This window comes from Papilio polytes, unplaced genomic scaffold, assembly GCF_000836215.1.
Source record: "Papilio polytes unplaced genomic scaffold, Ppol_1.0 DF821511.1, whole genome shotgun sequence".
In the NCBI taxonomy this organism is placed as follows: domain Eukaryota; kingdom Metazoa; phylum Arthropoda; class Insecta; order Lepidoptera; family Papilionidae; genus Papilio; species Papilio polytes.
Window position 1 is genome coordinate 102,482 of NW_013527693.1, and position 20,495 is coordinate 122,976.

Genomic DNA, 20,495 nt, shown 5'->3' on the forward strand with positions numbered 1-20,495 from the left:
AAATCAGAATCGAAAAAAAATATATTTATTTAAATAAAGTAATATCAAATTTAATTAAAATAAATCGCTTTTCTCTAAAAATATGACTATGAAAGACATTTAAATTTTGATAGAGTATTTTTTGGTGAATTCATACATTTCAGTCATACATATAATAAATATGAAATAAACACGAATATAGCAATGCAACGAAGTGTTCAATAATAAAAACAACTTTAAACACTCGAAAATAAAGACTAAAATCTATTACGTTGTCAACAAACGTACCCTTTATCTCTTCTCTAAATTGTTAAATCCAATCTTAATTTTACAAATTACGAGATATCTTAAAATTTAGAGTTACAGCATTTTACATCGAACTTCTACGATTTATAAATATTTTTTTATTCCCACCTTCTCGTAACCTTAATGAACTTGATTTGGCGTAATTTAACTTTCAGTCAACCTCCGCTAATTGGAAGACTAAGGGCCTGTCCCACCACTGGCTGATAGAGGCTCAGATAGCCTAAAAATGTCGTCACTGTCAGATAAGGGAACAAAATCCGATATTTCCATCACATATTTTACACGTTAGATTGTTATCAGTCAATTTACGATTTGGTGGGACAGGCCCTAAAGAAACGACACCAAAATACAATGCACACATTTCTGCTTATCTACCTCTAATTCACACAGTTAATTATGTAGCCACCGACCTATATAAATGGACAGGCTATAAACGCAGACTCTAATGGTTATGGTTGGCCGCGGTGAAGAGTTTTCGAACTATTATAATAAGTGATAAGACATAATTACCACTAAATTCATAAGGCGCGAAGTCAGAACGTAGCAAAAGCTGCCGTTTCCAAACAATCACCTGTCCATTTATACAGATCAGTGATTATAGCCTACACGCATAAAAATTACAGCCGAATTCAACTAATAAAGATGTTACAAGATTCAAACTTCTTTGAACTTTTTCGTTTATCTTACACGAACATTACACTAGTATTTAATATATCGTATTTTCTGAAGGTTTATTAGTTAACCAACAAACATCGTTCCTACTTTAGTCGACTCACTTTTCTTTCTTCTTTATTAGAGGAAGTTTGAGAGTAGCCCCAGTGGTTGAGAAAATAAGGAGTAAAAGGTTAGAGTGGTATAGGCATGGTATGAGAAGGGATGAATCGCATGTAACAAGAAGGATGTTAGTTATGAATGTGGAGGTACATCGGTAGAGGTAGACCTAGAAAGAGATGGATGGATTGCGTGAAAGGGGACATGATCAAGAAGGGAGTGATGACTGAGATGACGGATGATAGAATGCTTTGGAGGACGAAAACCCGGTGCGCCGAACCTACGGGAGTAGGATAAGGCAGGGGAGATGATGACTTTTCTTTCTTCGTGACATCACTAAATTTTCCTCATGTGGAAAACAGTATAACCGAAGAATCTGTAGTTTTAGAGTTCAATAATTCTTAACACATCTATGATTGCTACATGGTATGCAGTTATATATTTTTTATTTTATTTCATTATATAAATGATCTTATATTCAAGTGTGATGTTTTCAAAGAAACAAAGTGATTTTTTAAACCAATAAGTGTTTTCTGATGGTGTATATAACAGTCTTATTTTATAACGGTTATGTAAATTTGAGATATTACATAAAAATTATTTTAAATGATTTCACATTATCTGTTATATTCGAATTTTTCGTCATATACACAATTTTCTCACCACGATACGTAAAAATCGAACCGCATTTAAGCTATGAAATACCAGTCATTTATTTATATTTATTGAAATTTATTTATTAGAGCGATTTATAAAAAATTTAAAAAGTGATTTTTTAGTAAGAAAATGTACTAAGGAGATATTTTCTATTTGCGACGCTGTACGGATCCTTAGAAATGTTATTCTGATCGTAATAATTTATATTCTAATTTTGAAGGCGATAATTATGTAGTGATGTGCAGATTACCCTGCCTTCCTTTAATTTGGACACCAATAAAATGATACATTTAAACAAACATTCATTCATTAAATATGTTCCAAAACAATAAAAAGACATCATAAAGCGATTGTATTGAATTTTATGATATTTTTACAATGTTTTACACTTCACACATCTAAACACTGCGGTAAAGCGCATCTAAAATGTAGTAATAACGTTATTTGCGTTAACACTTGGGTACTTCACTATACGCGAACGGAAACACATTCGTTTACGTTCCAGTTCAGAGTATTTGGCAACTATATAAGAGTTTCTTTCCCTCCGAACCTGAACAGTTCGTGGTGAGAGCACTGTCTGGGAACGGGCGGGGGACGATCTCTTGGTGGCCTTTTCTCTGCATACTAGTTTTTCGATGTCAATATTGTCACGAACTCTGTAAAAAACATTTTACTTAATACAATAAACAACTACTTCAGACTACTCAACTACGTCTGATAATGCTTTTTGACCGACTTCCCAAAAGAAGGAGGTACTCAATTCGTCGATATGTTTTTTTTTTTATTATCCAATAGCCTCGGAGAGTGTGCAAACCTGAATCTAAACTATCGCAGAACTGTTTAGTCTCGCTTTGATCCCTATAAGCTTATATGGAGGTATACACTAATCGATTTTTAGTTGTACAACTAAACAGTTGAAGGCTGCGGAACAATCGACAATCGCACAACGGTTGTGCGATTATTGCAAGGTGCGGACAGTCTTATTCCAAACTCTAATAACTATAACAATAATCCCAGTCTCTGTTCTACATTTATCTAATTTCAACAAGATAAAGTAATCAATTTTGAAAACACGTAATAACAAACATACAAACACACATTCGCATTTAAAATATTAGTTAGAAGTAAGTTAAGAATTAACTTCTTCACCATTAAGACTACCACTTTTTCCTATTTTTTTTATTAAAAACTAGCTATTGCTTGTGACTTCATCTGCGTGAAATTAAATAATAAAAAATAGCCTATATTACTCACTAATAAGGTAGCTTTTTAATGGTGCAAGCTTTTTTTAAATCGGTCCAATAGTTTTTGAGTTATTTCAATACATACAAAAATCAAAAAATCCAAAAATCAAATCAATCCTCTTTATAATATCAGTAAAGATAAGAATCGAAAGAATAATCATTGACGAGCACTTATCGTTAGAATATTACCATCGTAGTTGACCATGCCGTCACCGTCGAGGTCAGCCTCCCGGATCATGTCATCTACCTCCTCCTCGCTCAGCCGCTCGCCCAGGTTGGTCATCACGTGGCGCAGCTCCACAGACGAGATCAAACCGTCATTGTTCTTGTCGAATACCCTGGAATTACACAACTAGAATTAATGCGATAGCTGATTTCTTCTAGGTTTATGATTGCATTACGGGGGTCAACGTCCATAACTTATTTGGACTTTATATCATTGAAAACATCCACAGTTATTTAAATTACGTTAAAACTTATATGGTCTTTATCTCTCCGTAAAATTTTTCTATAGCTGACCATTCGTTATACTATTTCTCTATCATTGGCACTTTCGGATTACTATATAATAATAAAGCCTGTGTTGCTATATATTGTTTACAATATGTTTACTTCTTCTTCTTCGTGGCTTGAGTCTTTACAGACTCGTAGTTATCGCGTATCAGGTATCAGTGACCCGCTACACAAGCTGCCGCCACCCCTGCACACTGCGTTTTTCGCACACTGATGCAAGGGTACGTCCATAGCTGTTCTTATCTGGGAAAATTGACTAATTCATTTACTTGTTACCTGAAAGCTTCCCTCAGTTCATCTTCTCCATCAGCCCCGCGCATCTTCTTGGACATCATTTGGAGGAACTCATTGAACTCGATAGTGCCGTTGCCGTCTTGATCCACCTCCTTCACCATGTCTCTCAGTTCAGTCTCTGAAATTATGTGTTTAGAGAATTAGAACCAACATAATTATTATAAAAAAAAAAACTTGATAAAAAGTATCCCAGAAACATTTTTTTATATAACTCCAATACATTTCATTGGATTTCCAAGTGATATTTTTGACAGGTAAATCTATAGGTTATTATAACTACAGTTTTATTCCGTAATAAACAAAAAGGGAATGAAGCAATGCAATTTTGGCGAGCTTTATTAGTGCTCGGATTTCACGGGAACGACCGCTGTAAGCGAAATCCCATGATTTATATGCGAGAGTAACAATTGTGGGATAACTTTGCCTCTGAATTATGGCCTTGTGTGGTCTGATTGAAAATTATTAATTTAAATTTTCCAGATAATTTATAAACGAATTAATTTTGTACAATTTGAGATTTTTTTGTTAACATAAATAAGACGATAATTTCGTCGAAGCGCTCATCGGCGCCGTGGCTTAGTTGGTTAAAGCGCCTGTCTAGTAAACAGGAGATCGTGAGTTCGAATCTCGCCGGGGCCTGTGATAAGTCCTTTTTGTATTTTGTTCCAATAATTTACGGTAGTTAACGCAGCATTATTAAAAATAATAATTAATCTGGCCAGGAATTTAAAGGTTGTACAATAAGACCTTCTCATATAACTGGCCGTAAACACTTCGTGTGCATAACTAAAAAATTGAATTAAAAAAAAAAACGAGAAAGGAACTTACAGATAATAACAAATAAGGTTTCCTCGAGGACATTGTGATTAAATGAAATTGATCCCAACGCATTATTTTTATAATCTGCTGTATTTTTATAAAGAGTAAATATTTGATCTTTTCAAAATTGAAATTCTGGGTCAATTTTCTGTAACCACTTTTTGTTGAAATGAATTTATTATTATTATTATTTATTGATCTTTTGGAAGCTAACTCAAGCATTACTAAACTGATTTCTATTATTTTTTTCAGCATTAGAATGTTACATTATATGCCAGTAACATAGTCTACATATAATATTAGCTTTTACTCGCGACTATGAGTGAAAAAAAGTGTTCTACCAGATTATGTTTGACACCAAGCAAATTTCATCGAAATCCATTAAGCCACTAAACTTCCATCCGATCTTCCGCAAAAAGTATAGTTATACAAAATTAAGGTACGTACGATAGAGGTTGAAAACTATTTGTTACAGTACAATTGTTAGTAATTTATTATACTCGACCTTTTTGAGAAATTTTAAACAAGGAAATCCATTGTATTCTCTCCTAAAGGCAATCACGTGGGTAGATAATGTTAATCTGCACGAATTAAATGTACTAACATGGGTATGGCTTTTACTTAATTGTTCGTGGCAAATTTGCAAAGAATATTTATTTTAAACATCCACTAATTTACACGATAATATACCTATTTATACATGTAATAAAAATCAATCAAAACGGGACCCACCTGCAAGCATTACCTTTCGAATAAAAAAGAATTATCAAAATCGGTCCACTGGCAGCGGAGTTATGCCGTAACACACATAAAAAAAACTTACAGACGAATTGAGTACCTTCTTTTGGGAAGTCGGTCAACAATTGAAGTGTCTGTTTATAATATCAAATGAAAAATTCCAGATTTGCTGTGTGTGTAAATCTGGTATTTTGAAATTCTGGTGTGTAAAAATATACTGTGGTTGCTGACTTCCTACGCCACAAATACGTGTGTGTTTAAGCTTTAATATATTAGTATAGAAGTATAGATTATATAGACAGAAGTATAGATAGTATATTAGTATAGTATAGATCTTTTATTTTCCTTAATGTTATAAGTCCCTGTTTATCAAATTTTAAATTCAAGAGTAAAAAAAAAAAAAAAACTAGCTGTTCCCATGCGACTTCATCCGCATAAAATTATAAAAAAAATCATTTTATTACTCACATTTGTCAAATTATCAATTGCATATGTCAAAATGACATGACATGATGTCAAACCTTGGCAACCTTGCTTCCTTGACGTTGGCAACAACTTATGGTTTTCCCACATTAGGGTTTTTATCCAAAATATTTACTTCCTAAGTTTAATAGCGTGAAAATATATAGCCTAAAGCGTGACGTAAGTGTAGGGCTTTTTATTAAAAAAAGAGTTATTCGAAAATATGCTGTAATTGCTGACATCTTAGGCTACAAATAATTACGCTTTATTATATTAGTATAGATATGTAGGAAGAAACGTTTATTGTCAACAGTTTATTTTCTCAGTTATTAATAGTCATTCTTCGGCAGTTGGGGACGCATTTGGCAAGGGCTTTGGCAGTTACGTCAAATTATTGATATCAGTTTGGGAATGATGAATCTCGTTAAACAAACTTTAACGTTCACTGCTATAATGATTGTTGTCATGACAAGAGATTTAGAACATAGTAACACCTTTAGAAAGTCCCTAATTGGTTCCGTCATATAGATACGTTAATAGTCGAAAAATTTAAAAAAATGATACTTAGATATAAATTATTTATAACATGTACAAAATTATAAAATATAATCATTTGATTTTATTTATTTAATATTTTTGCACAAATAATGCAACAAAGCTTAAATTAAGTAATTATAAATGGATATTTGTTACTAAATATCTCCAAAACGACTTAACAGATTTCAATTAAATTTGTCAAAAATGTAGTACAAAGTCTGCAAGAACACATTACTTAATTTTTTATTTCTCTTATAGAAAACAACACATTCAAACAAATGCAACAGCGCCGGTACATATCTAGGACACATAACTTGTGGTTAAGCGAAATACGAGCATCTCTTAGCAACGTAACCGCTGTAACTGATGACATTGGGTTAAAAGTGTTTACTATAAAGACATTGTAACGATTCAAATCAACGCCCTTATATAATAACATTGCAGTGAAAGAATTAAATTCACTACCCACTTAGGATAGAAAGATGAATGAATCGAATGAATAGAAAAGAAGGATGAATCGCATGTAACAAGAGGAACGTTAGTTATGAGTGTAGAGGTACACCGGTAGAGGTAGACCAAGAAAGAGATGGCTGGATTGCATGAAAGATGACATGATCAAGAAGGGAGTGATGACTGAGATGACGGATGATGGAGTTATTCGGATGACGAAAACCCGGTACGCCGACCTTACGAGAGTACGATAAGGTAGGGGAGATGATGACTTACTTAGGGTCGAATATACAGAGCATGATAAGAGCATTAATCAGGTATCTGTTGTGATGAGTTTCCGACCATATTGTTTTAAATGTCATTACACAGAAATGGGTAGGAAATAAAAGTTCTCGACTGTTCACGTAATATTTTAATTATAAGAATACGTATAAGTTTAATCTTTGACAAACATATATTATCTTTAAAATATTAGACAAATTATCAAACAGCTGTATTTTGCATGTTAAAAAACGTGACGAAATGCCACTGGCAGTTAGGAATGTAAACATTGCGTGTAACAGATCAAACGGCCCTTTGATCAGTGCTGATGGCGCCAAATATAATGAAATATAGCTACTCCTATTTACGTTCCCAATAAAGATTTATAATTTCTTAATAAATAATCGTTTTCAAATGATCTATTCTAACGTTTTAGTATCAAATTCACACTTTATGGGCTAGACATTAGAGTGTGTTATTGCTTAATAAAAGACTTAGAACAAAGTTGATATTTATAAAAAAACCGACTCTCCGTTCTGGTAGTTTTAACTGAATACTCGTAGTCCAAGTAAAACCCTACCACCCTGTTCTTATAATGAGAGGATGGGAACGGGAAGTGGATTTGACGGTAGAGGTGATGCATAGGAAGGGTTACCCCTTCGAGACGCAAATAAAGAGGATATTACTATCCTCTTTATTTGCGTCTCCTCCTCCATCGGATAAGGGTAGGCAATGCATCTGCAATTGCGGATGTCTATGGGCAGCGGTCGCTTCGCCATTTTGGCGAATTCAGGTGGCCGCTTGCTCGTTTGCCACCTTATGTTATAAAAAAAAACTCTAACTGAACTGTTTAATTGACAGTTATAGTTATTTTGCCTTTTTATAAGAAAAGCGGGCAAACGAGCACAGTTTTAATGCCTACATGCAGTTTTGAATGAAGAATTCTTCTATCCAGTGAAATCTATCAGAACAGAGCATTTGTAGTGTGTTTTAGAGCGGGCGCACACCTTGGACTAAACTGTCGCAGAACTGTTGTGCGATCGTCAATTATTTCGCAGCCAATTCAACTGTTTAAAAAAATTGAATAGTGTGCGCATCCACATATAAGCTTATAAGAATTAAAACGAGACTAAACAGTTGTGCGTTAATTTAGTTTTAGGTTTGCATGTAAATATATTTGTTTCATACATACCTGAGGGTCGTTGTCCGAGGGAGCGCATCACAACTCCAAGCTCCGCCATAGTGATGGTGCCATCTTCATCTTTGTCGAAGAGCATGAACGCTTCCTTGAATTCTAACAAGAAAAACAATGTACATTTTTTCATAAGGACCATTGCTAGAGCTGACGGTTCGCAGATCTATGAATCGAGTCAGATCAGCTCAGTTTGTTTTTTAATTTGCGTTGCGAGATCGGACAGTATGTAGTTTTAATACATCGCGTCGAGCCGTGAGCTGCTATGTTGAGCCGCAGCTCAACGGATCAAGACTGTGAGCTGATGTTTTGAATAGATTAAAAGTTTTACAAAGGTCTAGTAGCAAGTAAGTTTAAATTTATGTTTTTTATTTTTTTGTGCACATGTATTGTCTCTTTATTAATCCCTAACCAAAGATCTTATATGGAATCATACAAATCATACTTCATACTAATATTATAAATGCGAAAGTTTAGATGGATGGATGGATGTTTGTTACGAGTTTGTAGCCTAAACGGCTGAACGGATCTCGATGAAATTTGGCATAGACGTAGAGGATACTCTGGAAGAACACATAGGCTACTCACTTTTGTTTTTTTTTCTAATTTCACGCGGACCGGACGGAGTTACGGGCGACAGCTAGTAATTAATAAATTGTAATATGTGAGTATTAAAGATAATCTTTTTATTATTAAATCACAAGCCTACAGTAATATTAAAACGTAGGCGTACCGACAAAAAGGCAGGCCCCATTGTTCGTGTCTCGAAAAGCCTCGAATTCCAGAGCGTTAATACCTTACACGTACACACGTAATTGGTATAAAAAATAACGGCTTGCAAAATAAATAAAACAGGAAACATTAAGAACCCAAATCAGATAAAGGTCTTTACACTTGTGCTAAATTATTAAATACTCGCTTAATTGCATTTTATATTAACTGGTTGAAACAACCTTGGACAGGATAATGCACAACACCTGATTGTAAACAATATCTAAATTCTTGTATAAGGTCTATCACTATCCTCTAAGTCTGTGCCAAATTTCATTGATATCCATTCAACGGTTTAGGCTACAAACTTTAACAAACATCCATCTAAACTTTCGCCTTTAAAATATTTAGTGATATTAAACATGTAATTTGAGATTTAACGTAACATAACATAGCAAGTTTAACGTTTTGAAAGCACTCGTTTAATTTGCAAAAAGTTGATTTAATGTCGACGTTTTTTTTTTTTTATGGGCGGCCACACGCCGTTAGAAACTGTATTATCACAGATAATAAAACAAGCGTAGATTCAAAGACCATACTAATTACCTTATTTATTGGAATTTATGTTACCTGCAACTTGTTCCTCGGTGAGACCGTATTCAGACTGAAAAGAAAGATTACTGTGAGATTTCAATAATTTATTATTTTAAAACATCAATAGTTTTAAAAAATAGGAGAATTAGTAAATATATTTGAAATTGAACGTCGAAGTTAGACTTCAATAAGACGTTAACTATTGAAATTTCCCTTAATAATAAGTTAGATTTTGTATAGATGAACATTATTTAATCAAATTTAGTAAATATTTTAAACCTACAGATATCTGCCTAATCGCCAAATCTTTTGTTATTCGACGTATTCTTCTGTACTCCTTATTGTATATTTCGTCAGTTGTTTCTATATCTGCCATTTTGTAATTCAATACAATCACTTTATTTTTTTTGAAGATTTTTCACGTAACAAGAAAATAAAATTAAACAATAAAATCGACGCAACACAATTTAAAATTGGCGCGTTGTCACTACACTAAAATTATTATTTTTAATCTTAACACATGTTACTGGCACTGAACAAAACTATTAAAAAACACTCGCAGATTTAAAAAAAAATACGATGTTTACGTAGTCTGTATAAATTGACGCGGGCAAATTGATTAAATTTTTAATTTTATTACAAACGGATAAAGTTCGTAGTGACACGAGCGGCGTGACATTGTCAGCTCTGTTATATGTAGACTATATTTAAATTGGATTTTTGCGCTATAACAACATGTGGTCGTTCTACAGTGGTAACAGATTTTTTTAGTGACAGGTAGGTCGGTTTTGATTGCATTTTTATCGGATGTTTGCAGTTTTTTTTTTGTTTGGTATCAATATGCGCTTGTTTTACATTTGTAAGATTAAAATGTTTTAGTTATACAATCAGGTTAAATATGAGGTAGTATTTATTTTACTGAAAATCAACAAAAAAGTTTTTAATCCGATGAAATTTAAAAACTTTGTAATCGATTTTACTTAGAAATAAAATTCTATTTAGTTACTTCCTTATTATTAACATTTTTTATACTTTTAAAATTGTGGTCATTGTAGAACAGATAAATGTTCCTACAATCTTGGCACAGACAAAATCATTAGGAACGCGTTGTTTTGGCGGGAAAATTGTGGATACTACACGACGCGTGATACTACATTTACTGAGTAAATCAATTGTCAACTTTACAACGTGCGTATAAGCTTCATAATGGCTTATCAAAACAATTAAGATATATTAATTTAGCAGAAGTGTTTAATTCTTTGCAATTACCATTGCTTCGCGAAGTGAACGCAATTTAACGTGTCTATTTTTGCGACGTCAGTGGATGAGCCAGATTTAATAGATGTCAATTATTTTATTTACTCAGCTCTTTGTTTTAAATAGTACCGATTTCTTGGCGTTCTAGGTTTAAAAATATCGTATCAGTAGTAATGAAAACAGATATTTGCATTAAAAAATTCCATTCTATTAAATGCACGTATTAACATAGTAAAGTATTATTGCAAGAAGAGAATGGTTACATTTTACTAAATTTAGTTTGTCTAATGGTAAGAACAGTTTCGGCTGAAAATGCAATACATATTTAGGATAATTAGATCTGTGTTAATAAAAAACATCTGATAGATGCAATAGAGGTTAGTTTCGCATATTTTTAAATTTTTATTTCCCTCCATAACGTTTTGTGACTTAGCGCCATCTATTATGATGATAAAAAACAAATAACTAACCTCTTAATGTACGAGTGTTCACATAGATGGCGTTAAAAGTTCAGAACAATGTTTAAGTAAACTTTATTTATGTTTCATTTTTCACGTGTTTTAAATGGCCCTATCAAGAAAGGTCCTCACAATATTAAACATATTTATCACCAGAAACACACCCGTCATGGTGAAACACAAATGTCTCATGAGATTTATCAGAAGGTATAAAAGGGTTTACCTAGGTCTGAAACTAACTCGTCAGATGAAACACGACTTTAGGATATGGTATTTCTCCAAGGTAAGAAGTTAAAAACGATATTTCAGTAAAATATGATAACACATCTCAGTGAAACTATAAATAGAATAGCCGTGAAGAAGCTATAAACAAAGCAGCAGAGCGGAATGCTGTCAACAAGCGTCGCGGCTGTCGACGGCCCGTGTAACTCCTTTGAGATGTTCTAGCAACCAACTGTTGCGGTGGATTTTTAACGAGATTGGTTTCAATAATTTTCTTGATAAACTAAACTATGTCAAAATATGTATAAATTTATATACATAGGTATATAGTATCTTAATAATAAGATACTTGACCACCCAAGCATTAGTCCTTTACGTAGATTAATAACTCAAGTATATTTTGTTAATGTGATTCCATTACGTTCCTAAGTAAATATATGGTCACAATTATTTAAAAATATCAATTATCTAACAAAGTCTTAAATACGATAAGATGATAGAGTTTCATCAAAAGTAAGTAATTAAAAACAAGAGCGAATTAATGTAAGATGTGCTTTAAAATATCATATTTTGAAACCTCTGATTTAGTGACAGCCCTAGATAACAAACAATACTTTTTAAACCAGAGAAATCGTAAAAGAATTGCAGTTTCCTACAGCGTTTTTAACAACGCTCGAATGCCTGGGTGTAAGTCTGTTTTATTTTTAAAACTCCAAGACTTTGTGAATGGAATTTAAATTCTTTTTAATCACCGCTGCGAACGCTAGACGAGAATGTAATTTTATTTTATCTGTTTTTTCCGACAAGAATAATCATTTGTTTATACTGTTTTCGATACGAGTTAATCGAAATTGTTTTTTACGGGTTACATAGGTTAACAATGTTTGTACATTTTTATATGATTTACGAAAATTGGATATCGTTTTTGTACATGTTAATCTGGTAGATTTTATTGTCAATAAATAACCCATTGAGTTGATATGCTGAATAAATTTTTACAAGAGTTTTTATTCGAATGTGTATTTTTAATGCCAGATAAACCATAACTACATTTTTTTTGGCGTGAATATGAAAAATAAAAGTTATTTTTTATTTACGGTTTTATGTTTGAAGATTCAAATATAATTTGCTGTAAGAAAACACATTGAAACTTTTTCCTTCCGGCATTAGTGGGAGCAAGTTACGGAAAATTGGTCCCGAACTTGAAGAAGTAAAGATGAGATAGCTGTAGCTATAGTTTCATTTGTCAGAAAGAGACAATAGAACTTTACTCTAGAGATTTTGCGAGGCAATATCCTTGAAATAACTTTTGAAATTGCTACATATTTCAGTTGACTAAACATCTTGTCTACAGCCTCATGATACCACATAAATAATAATTTATAGCCTCCTAATATTACTTATAACTTTGGAATATTCTAGATATTTTTTGTAATAGCAATAATAAAGCAATACGATTAGAATTTGAAGTTTCTAGTAAGATAATCTTTTGTTTTCTTTAGTTCTTTTTTGTTAAAATCCCGTCGGAATGTTTTAGAAGAAATTTTGGCGTTTGCAAAATTTGACTTTGCTTGTCATTTATGTGCCCAGAATTAAATTTTTCATGTTACAAATTCTCTCGGTATATCTGATAAGTACACTTACCAAATTAATGGTGACAATAAGTTCGTATTGCTGATGCTTGTGGCCTTTCTTCTTTTTTCCTTGCGGAGTCTTCACCGCCGCGGCCGCAGCTTGTTTCGGTGGCGCGGTCTTCGCTGCACCTTTCTGTGCTGATGGCTTAACTGGAGTCTTAGGACCACCTTTAGTTGATGCACCTAAAAAGGTATAGTTTAGTAATTTTCAATACAAAGGCATACGAAAACCAAAATGGTATGGTACCAAAAGTATGGACGGGGACGTATGGAAGTACACACTATGCTATCCGTCCATTGGGTGAAGGATGGGATGATGAAACTCCAGTCTATTCTCACTAGAGCCTGAGGTCATCACCATTAAATATTGCAATGTCGATGTTAATGATGTAATGATAGTTGTGATTAGATAAAAAAACCTGCTAATTTTCATCTATACTAAGACAAAAAGGAAAGATTTGCATTTTTGTAATAACTGAAATAACTTTAAAACTTCTGCGCCGATTTCAAAAATTCTTTCACTAATAAAAAGCTACGTTATCGCTGAGTAAGTAAAGTCGCGAGCAACAATACAACGTAAATAATTATAGTTGAATTGATACCTTTTTGGCAGGGTGGGGTTGCTTTCTGTCCGGCGACATTCTTTTGATTGACGTGGCCGCCTCCGTCAGCTGGTTTGTTCCGAGCCTGTTGACAAATAAGATGTTAATTTTTCTCTATAGATAAACAGATTTAGTATACTACCTTCCTGATAAACAAACTATAAAGCAGTTTAGATATACCAGAATATCTAAAATGATGTGGAAATTAAAATGTTATGTTTGTAAAAATGTATTTTAATCTATATTTTAAAAAAATATTCTCATTAAGCAACTATGGAACTAATTCTATGTATATGACTTGTGACTTTGTATGGATGGATATATTTAAAGGATATTTTTAAAAGATAATATGTAAAAGACATACAAGATCCAAGAAATCCCCACAGTAATTATAAAGGATGCGGCGATGGGGAGACGAAAGAATACTCGTGGTTTTAAATAGGTGTGTACAATTCGGGTTCCGACGACTGACTTTTTATTGTGTGCCACCCTCCAAATTCCTTTTATTATTTATATTTAAATACTAATAACATTTTTTCCATCTACAGTGGTAGAACTCGGTAGCAACAGATAACATATGGCCAATACAGCATAATAAACACAATTAGGAAATAAATAGAAATAATACAAACTTGACATATATTGCAATATTTAATAAAATACTTAAAGAAGACTTAAGTTACATCTTCAACAGTTATCTATACTATCTATACTATTATAATAAAGCGTAAACACACACTTTGTTGCCTAAGTTGTCAGCAATTACAGCATATTTTTGAATAATTCTTTCTTTAATAAAAAGCCCTATACTTACGTCACGCTTTAGGCTATAAATTTTCAGGCCATTAAACTTCATCATCATCCACTTGCCCTTATCCCTTATGGAGGGTCGGCACAACATGTCCATACCACGCTAACCTTTTGCTTCTCAATTTCTCCACCACTGGCGCTACTTTCACATCCCATTAAACTTAGGGGGTAAATATTTTGGATAAAAACCCTAATGTGGGAAAGAGACCATAAGTTGCTACAAACATCAAGAAAGCAAGATTGTCAAGTTTTGTCATGGCATGTCATTTTGACATTTGCAATTAACAATTTGACACATATAAACAATAAAATAATTGTATAATGTAAATCGCACGGGAACAGCTATTATTAATAATAATAAATTTTTATCTCATATTTTGTTAGTAAAACAGCTTATTGCCGTGTGCTAGTAAGTAAACCTAATAATAAAGAGAAGAAAACAATTATTGACACTCGATAGTCAACTTGGGAGGTCATCAACTTCTGTTGGAATAGGTCTTGGTATATTAGTCAAAAAGTGATGACATGACATTCCATTGTTCTCTTCTAAATTTAAAACTGCTAACACAATTATCTATAACGAGTAGTTTTAAATGGCCCTTTGAAAGTGAAAGCAGCCGGTAACTTTTTAAAATTGCTTTATACTTAAGCCTACTTTTAAATTGGAATACAGCCAAGAGCTAAATCGTTCAAAATCAACAAGATAAGTTCTGCTCTCAAAGCTAACAACGAGAAACTGTCTTGGCTGAAACAAAAGACAGTTTTTTCAAGTATGATTTTTAAAATTCGTAGAATTATTCATTGCGTACACACGACTTTGCTACGAAAAGAATATAATTGCTGGCATAGAATGTTTAATAGTGAGTTTGAATTTTTTATCGTAGAAAGAGGCAAATGAGAAAGCATATTTTGTTATTCGGTCTGATGCTATTATATTTTCTTCTTCTTTAAAAAGAATAGAAAAGAGTAGTTTCGTTCTGTTTTTTCCTTTCCCCTGGCTGGTCAGTTTTTCATAATTATTATTTAGTATACAAACGAAACCTTTTTATGCTTTTTGTTTTATTTTATCTTCTTTAAAAATGAATTAAAACAAATATTAAAATGACTAGAAGTTGACCTTGTTAGGCAAATGTTTAAAACTACTTAAAAGTACTAACTGAAAGAAAATAACATTTCTCTCAGTCAGTACTTCGTTGTAACTAAGCCACATTTCTGCTGACTCTACGCTGCTTTTTTAATTCACCAAATAAAAAACAGCGCACAGTCTATAATGACTAGCACTGTTGTAGCGGATTGCACGTTTATTATCAGGGATATTAAAAAGAGTCCAATGAAAGAACAGCGCTGTGGAGTTGATAGCAAACAGCTATATTTGCTTGGGACACTACGAGATTTGGTAATGATAGACCTTTTATTTTTCTTTAATTTGCAGGAAATCTTCACAGATAAAAAAAACCTTATTATGTCCTTAAGTTTTAATATTCCGGCTTCAATATAGGTTTTTATAGACTCCGTATAAACATAGCCTGAACATTCCAGACTCAGTTTGAATTTCGAACATGATTCAAAATCGTCAGTCGCTATACGAGCTCGCCCCGCGCTAACATCGACAAGCGCGCTTATTGTTTCAAAGTAGTTAGTTACATTTTAGATTGAAAAATGGTGCGTTTGACTTCTTGATTATTTAATTTTATTGAATTTAACTAATAATAATGTGAATTTATTTGTTTACAGACTACTCAAATCGACGATGAGCAGATTACAAGTGAGTTTTAATTTTATTTAAAAGCATACTATTAAGTTGAAAAAAATATACGTAAAGTATACGCAGCCTACTAAGTTTTTTTTTTTTAATTTCGTTAATGGATAAGTCATCGTATAACATACAAATGTTTGCAAAAATGTTTCTTTAATTGTTTCCGTTTCCGGTCAAAAAAATTTCTGAGGAATTCCAATAGGAATAATTATATTTTACGAGTATTTAAATACGACTATTTGATTACTATTTCGAAGTTTCTAGCATCTATTCACAGTCAATGTTAGGTTATTTCCAGTAGAGAAGTACTGAGTTTTATAGCACGTTTGTGAAGTTAATGTGTCGTTTATTTTAAAATGTAACTTTTATTTTAACACTATTTTTGAAACAGTAAATAGTCAAATTTAACGATAGATAAATGTATAAACTTACTAATGAATAATTAAGTTTATGTTTTGTTTTAAATTAGAATAATAATTTTATTTAATTTAAATTATTTATTTAATTCATGTAAGATATGTTACATATAATTTAAATATTTACACTTGACAAAAATAAAAATACTAGATTAAATCAAGGATGTTATAAATTTTATTCTTTTCTAAATAGCTTTTGTATATGATAATTGTTGAATCAGACATAAATGTAGTCACACAATACACATTTGTCTTTGTATATTATACTTAATAGTAATTTTTTTAATCATACTAATATTATAAATGCGAAAGTTTAGATGGATGGATGTTTGTTAGAGTCTGTAGCCTAAACGACTGAACGGATATCGATCAAATTCGGTATATAGATGTAGAGAACAGTCTGGAAGAACACATAGGCTACTTACTTTTTTTAAATCAACACGGACGGAGTCACGGGCGAAAGCTAGTTTTACATAAGTTTAAACTGTAATGATTTTTACTAATATAATATTTTTTGTTTCTTAACACTAACGGGTGTTTCTTAACACTTACCACGGGTTGTTTCTTTTTCAGTAAATGACGTTACTAAATAAGTTTTTATGTACATTAAATGGCCAGTTCTATTTTGTATTTATCACGTCTTTGTCAATTGTATTTCACGCTCAAATTCATATAATTTACCTATTATTAAGACACGATTCGTCGGTAGAAATGTTTATGAGTGTAGAAGAAATTTATTTCATTACCTGTCAGTAACAATTAAATGCCAGACGTTTTTAGAGTTTTAGAATATTTGTGCCAAATAACTTAAACAAAACATTGCCAGACGAGAACTTGTAAAATGTGAGATATTTTTAATAGTGTTTTTATTTTTCTTCATAGTTTAATACGTTCACTTCGTAACAGGCCGATATCGGCCTGCCGCGGTACTTTAGTTGCGGACGAAGAAAACTATGTTCCTCTCGCTTATGTGAAACAATTATTTCAGGTGTATATTTTACATTACATAAAATATGTACATTTTGTTTCCAAAATCATTATAGCAATTTAATCGATCCTAGTGCTAGTGGGTCAGGAACGACCTGTCACGCACTGGCGGATCATTGGGGGCGAATTTTGGCCCGCCGCCGCAAGAGATGAAGAATTATGATTTTACTTACTGCAGTAAACGTTTAAATCAACAATGTAAATGAATAAACGTACAAAATTAAATATTTTTAACTAGTGTGTTCTAGTTTTTCATACATTCAATTGTGGAACATTAAGATTTTTGAACTTTAAGATCGCAGAACTACTTCATTTATTTATTGTACGTAAAAATACAAAGATTTTCAATAGATGTATTTATGGGAAGAGAATGAACTGAGAATATACTTTAAAGCCACATTAATTTAAAATTGGAATAAGAAAAAGCCCTATTACTTTTATATTTTTGTATGCAGTTTAATAATATTAAAATACTAGCTGTTCACGTGCGGCTTCATCCGCATCAAATTATAAAAAACTTTTTTATGTTACCATAATAACCTTGCTTTCTTAATGTTAGCAGCTTTAGTGCCTTTCCCACATGATTGTTTTTATCAATTTATTTACCCCCTAAGTTTAATAGCGTGAAAATATAAAGCCTAAAGCGTGTCGTAAGTGTAGGTCTTTTTATTAAAGAAAGAATTATTTAAAAATATGCTGTGCTTGCTGACACCCTACGCCACAAAGTAGTGTATGTTTACGCTTTATTATATTAATATAGATGTATAACTAGTTAAAATGATATTATTCAAAATTAGTAGACTGATAAGTTAATTATTGAGAATTAAAAAAAAATAGTTAATTCAAATTAAATGTTTGAAGGTAGAGCTCGTGAATGTTTACATGACATAATTCTTTGTTCTCTGAACGCGTGAACGGTTGGTTACATACACTTTAATTACATTAACGTAATGCTTCAACATTACTGGGATTTAAATCAGTGTATAACGCGTTAATAAATTGGATTGGGTTAAAATCCAATATTATTAATACATGGAATGTAACACGCCTGATTTTAGTCCCTTTTCCTTTCCACGCTTTTCTTAGAGAGATAGGATTTGACGGCGGAGTAGAATAGGGAGGGGAAATATCCTATTTATGTGTCTCAACTACCGTCGATTACGGGTAGGCAACGCATCTGCAATTACGGATGTCTATGAGCAGCGGTCACTTCTCCATTTCGGCAGATTCAGGTGGCCGCTTGTACATTTGCCACGTTATAATTTAAAAAAAAACACGAATATTTACACATGGAAATCATTGCGCTGTCTAAATTATCTAATAATTCTCGATATTAAAGCTGGCCATTAATAAAAAAACAAAAGAGAACTCACTATAACCGATTAAGCTTTATTTACGTTCAGAATGACATGGTATACCTTTAAGCCGTAACACTTTCCGTTTTATCTGTACAATCGGATCGTTCAGATAAATCTAACGTGTACGCAAAACTGAAACTTATATAGTTCTCAGTTTTGTTAGATTTATCTGAACAATCTGGCTGTTCAGATAAAACAGAGCGTGTGTAACGGGCATCATAAATTCCTGGGATTAAGACTCCTATTTTAAGGTGAAAGGATAACCGAATTCTGTTTTAAAATAAACATTTTTTGTTATACGTGATTAATTTATACATCTGTTATCGTTTCTATCAGGCAGTCTACAATTTAGTACACATAAAAAAAACAAAGCCACTAATTTTATTTATCTGTGGCAGCTGTCATGTGTACGCGATAAATTTTACGAGGGAAATATGAACTTGTGCGAGGGCCTTTATAATAATCTTTTACTGCCTATCATGTTTCATGTTAAATTAGTTATTTTTTTTTTCATCAACCTTGCCTTTTTCTTTACGCATGGTTGGCACAGTAATTTGCTGTTCCATACATCTATCCGCCGTCATATCTGAATTTAGCTTTTTAAGCATATCCTCTTTCTCACAGAATCCATCCATACTTTCTTTCGTCTTCCTCTACTTTTGTAGCTTTCTACTCAATCTTAATTTGTTGTTTGTATGTTTATTATCTCTTCAAATAAGTTGTTTTCTTAAGGTAAAAGAATTGGTCAGACGAACAATATTTTACACACGTATCGAAAATATTGCAACTGTCGCATTTTGTTATAAACATCATGTCGCTCAGTAAGAACATCGTACTAATGTTATAAATGCGAAAGTTTAGATGATTGTTAGTGTTTGTAGCCTAAACGACTGAACAGATTTTGATGAAATTTGTAGTAGAGCGTAGTCCGGAAGAATATATAGGCTAATCACTTATAGTTTTTTTTAATTACACCCGAACGAAGTCGCGAGCGAAAGCTGGTAAACAATAGACACTTAATTAAAATCTAAACTTATCCAACCTTTACAAAAGTCGAACTATTCTATTAACAAAGAAATGAAAGTCGAAACTAACAAAAAAGCTTTCAAACGAAAGCTGCTGCTAACTAAACAAGCTTTTAGAGGATCAAGGAGTTTGAAAGGTTCGGCTATCGATTGGCAAACGTTGCGGGTATAGTAACACTCCTGCTTAAGTGAAAACTACAATGGAAAGGATTTTTAGGCCACTTATTTCTCTATTATTACAATGTTAGAAAAGGCTGCTTTATCAAAAATGTTTGTAACATAAAATTGATATATTTCCTATCGTACTATACGTAGAATATCAAAAGAAAAATCCCAGATTTCGGGAAGATGATGTGTGCGTTGCTGATAACGAGAATAGCATTTAAAATTTTTTTGACTGTCTGTCTGTCCGCAAGCCGCGTTGTTCCGGGTAATCTCCGAA

The 20,495-nt window shown here is 32.5% G+C and overlaps 1 protein-coding gene and 1 non-coding gene across 2 annotated transcripts; one reads left to right on the top strand and one right to left on the bottom strand.

Moving 5' to 3' along the window:
* Positions 1-1,806: 1,806 nt before the first annotated feature.
* LOC106108478 (calmodulin-A-like) lies at positions 1,807-9,950 on the bottom strand. The gene is made up of 6 exons (XM_013289647.1): positions 9,812-9,950; positions 9,565-9,598; positions 8,224-8,325; positions 3,747-3,882; positions 3,147-3,295; positions 1,807-2,369 (listed from the first exon to the last, which is right to left on the bottom strand). Exons 1-6 carry the CDS (start codon positions 9,902-9,904, stop codon positions 2,338-2,340), a joined length of 546 nt encoding a protein of 181 aa, XP_013145101.1. The 5' UTR covers positions 9,905-9,950; the 3' UTR covers positions 1,807-2,337.
* Trnat-agu lies at positions 4,330-4,403 on the top strand. The gene has a single exon. It is a non-coding gene; the product is annotated as a tRNA-Thr (tRNA).
* Positions 9,951-20,495: the final 10,545 nt, after the last annotated feature.

Excerpts from the sequence above, each read along its gene's own strand:
- LOC106108478 (XM_013289647.1), bottom strand. The coding sequence starts at position 9,904 with ATGGCAGATATAGAAACAACTGACGAAATATACAATAAGGAGTACAGA. Across the intron at positions 8,326-9,564 it reads CACCGAGGAACAAGTTGCAG|AATTCAAGGAAGCGTTCATG; the intron begins GTAACATAAATT and ends TTTTCTTGTTAG. Across the intron at positions 3,883-8,223 it reads CCTCGGACAACGACCCTCAG|AGACTGAACTGAGAGACATG; the intron begins GTATGTATGAAA and ends ACATAATTTCAG.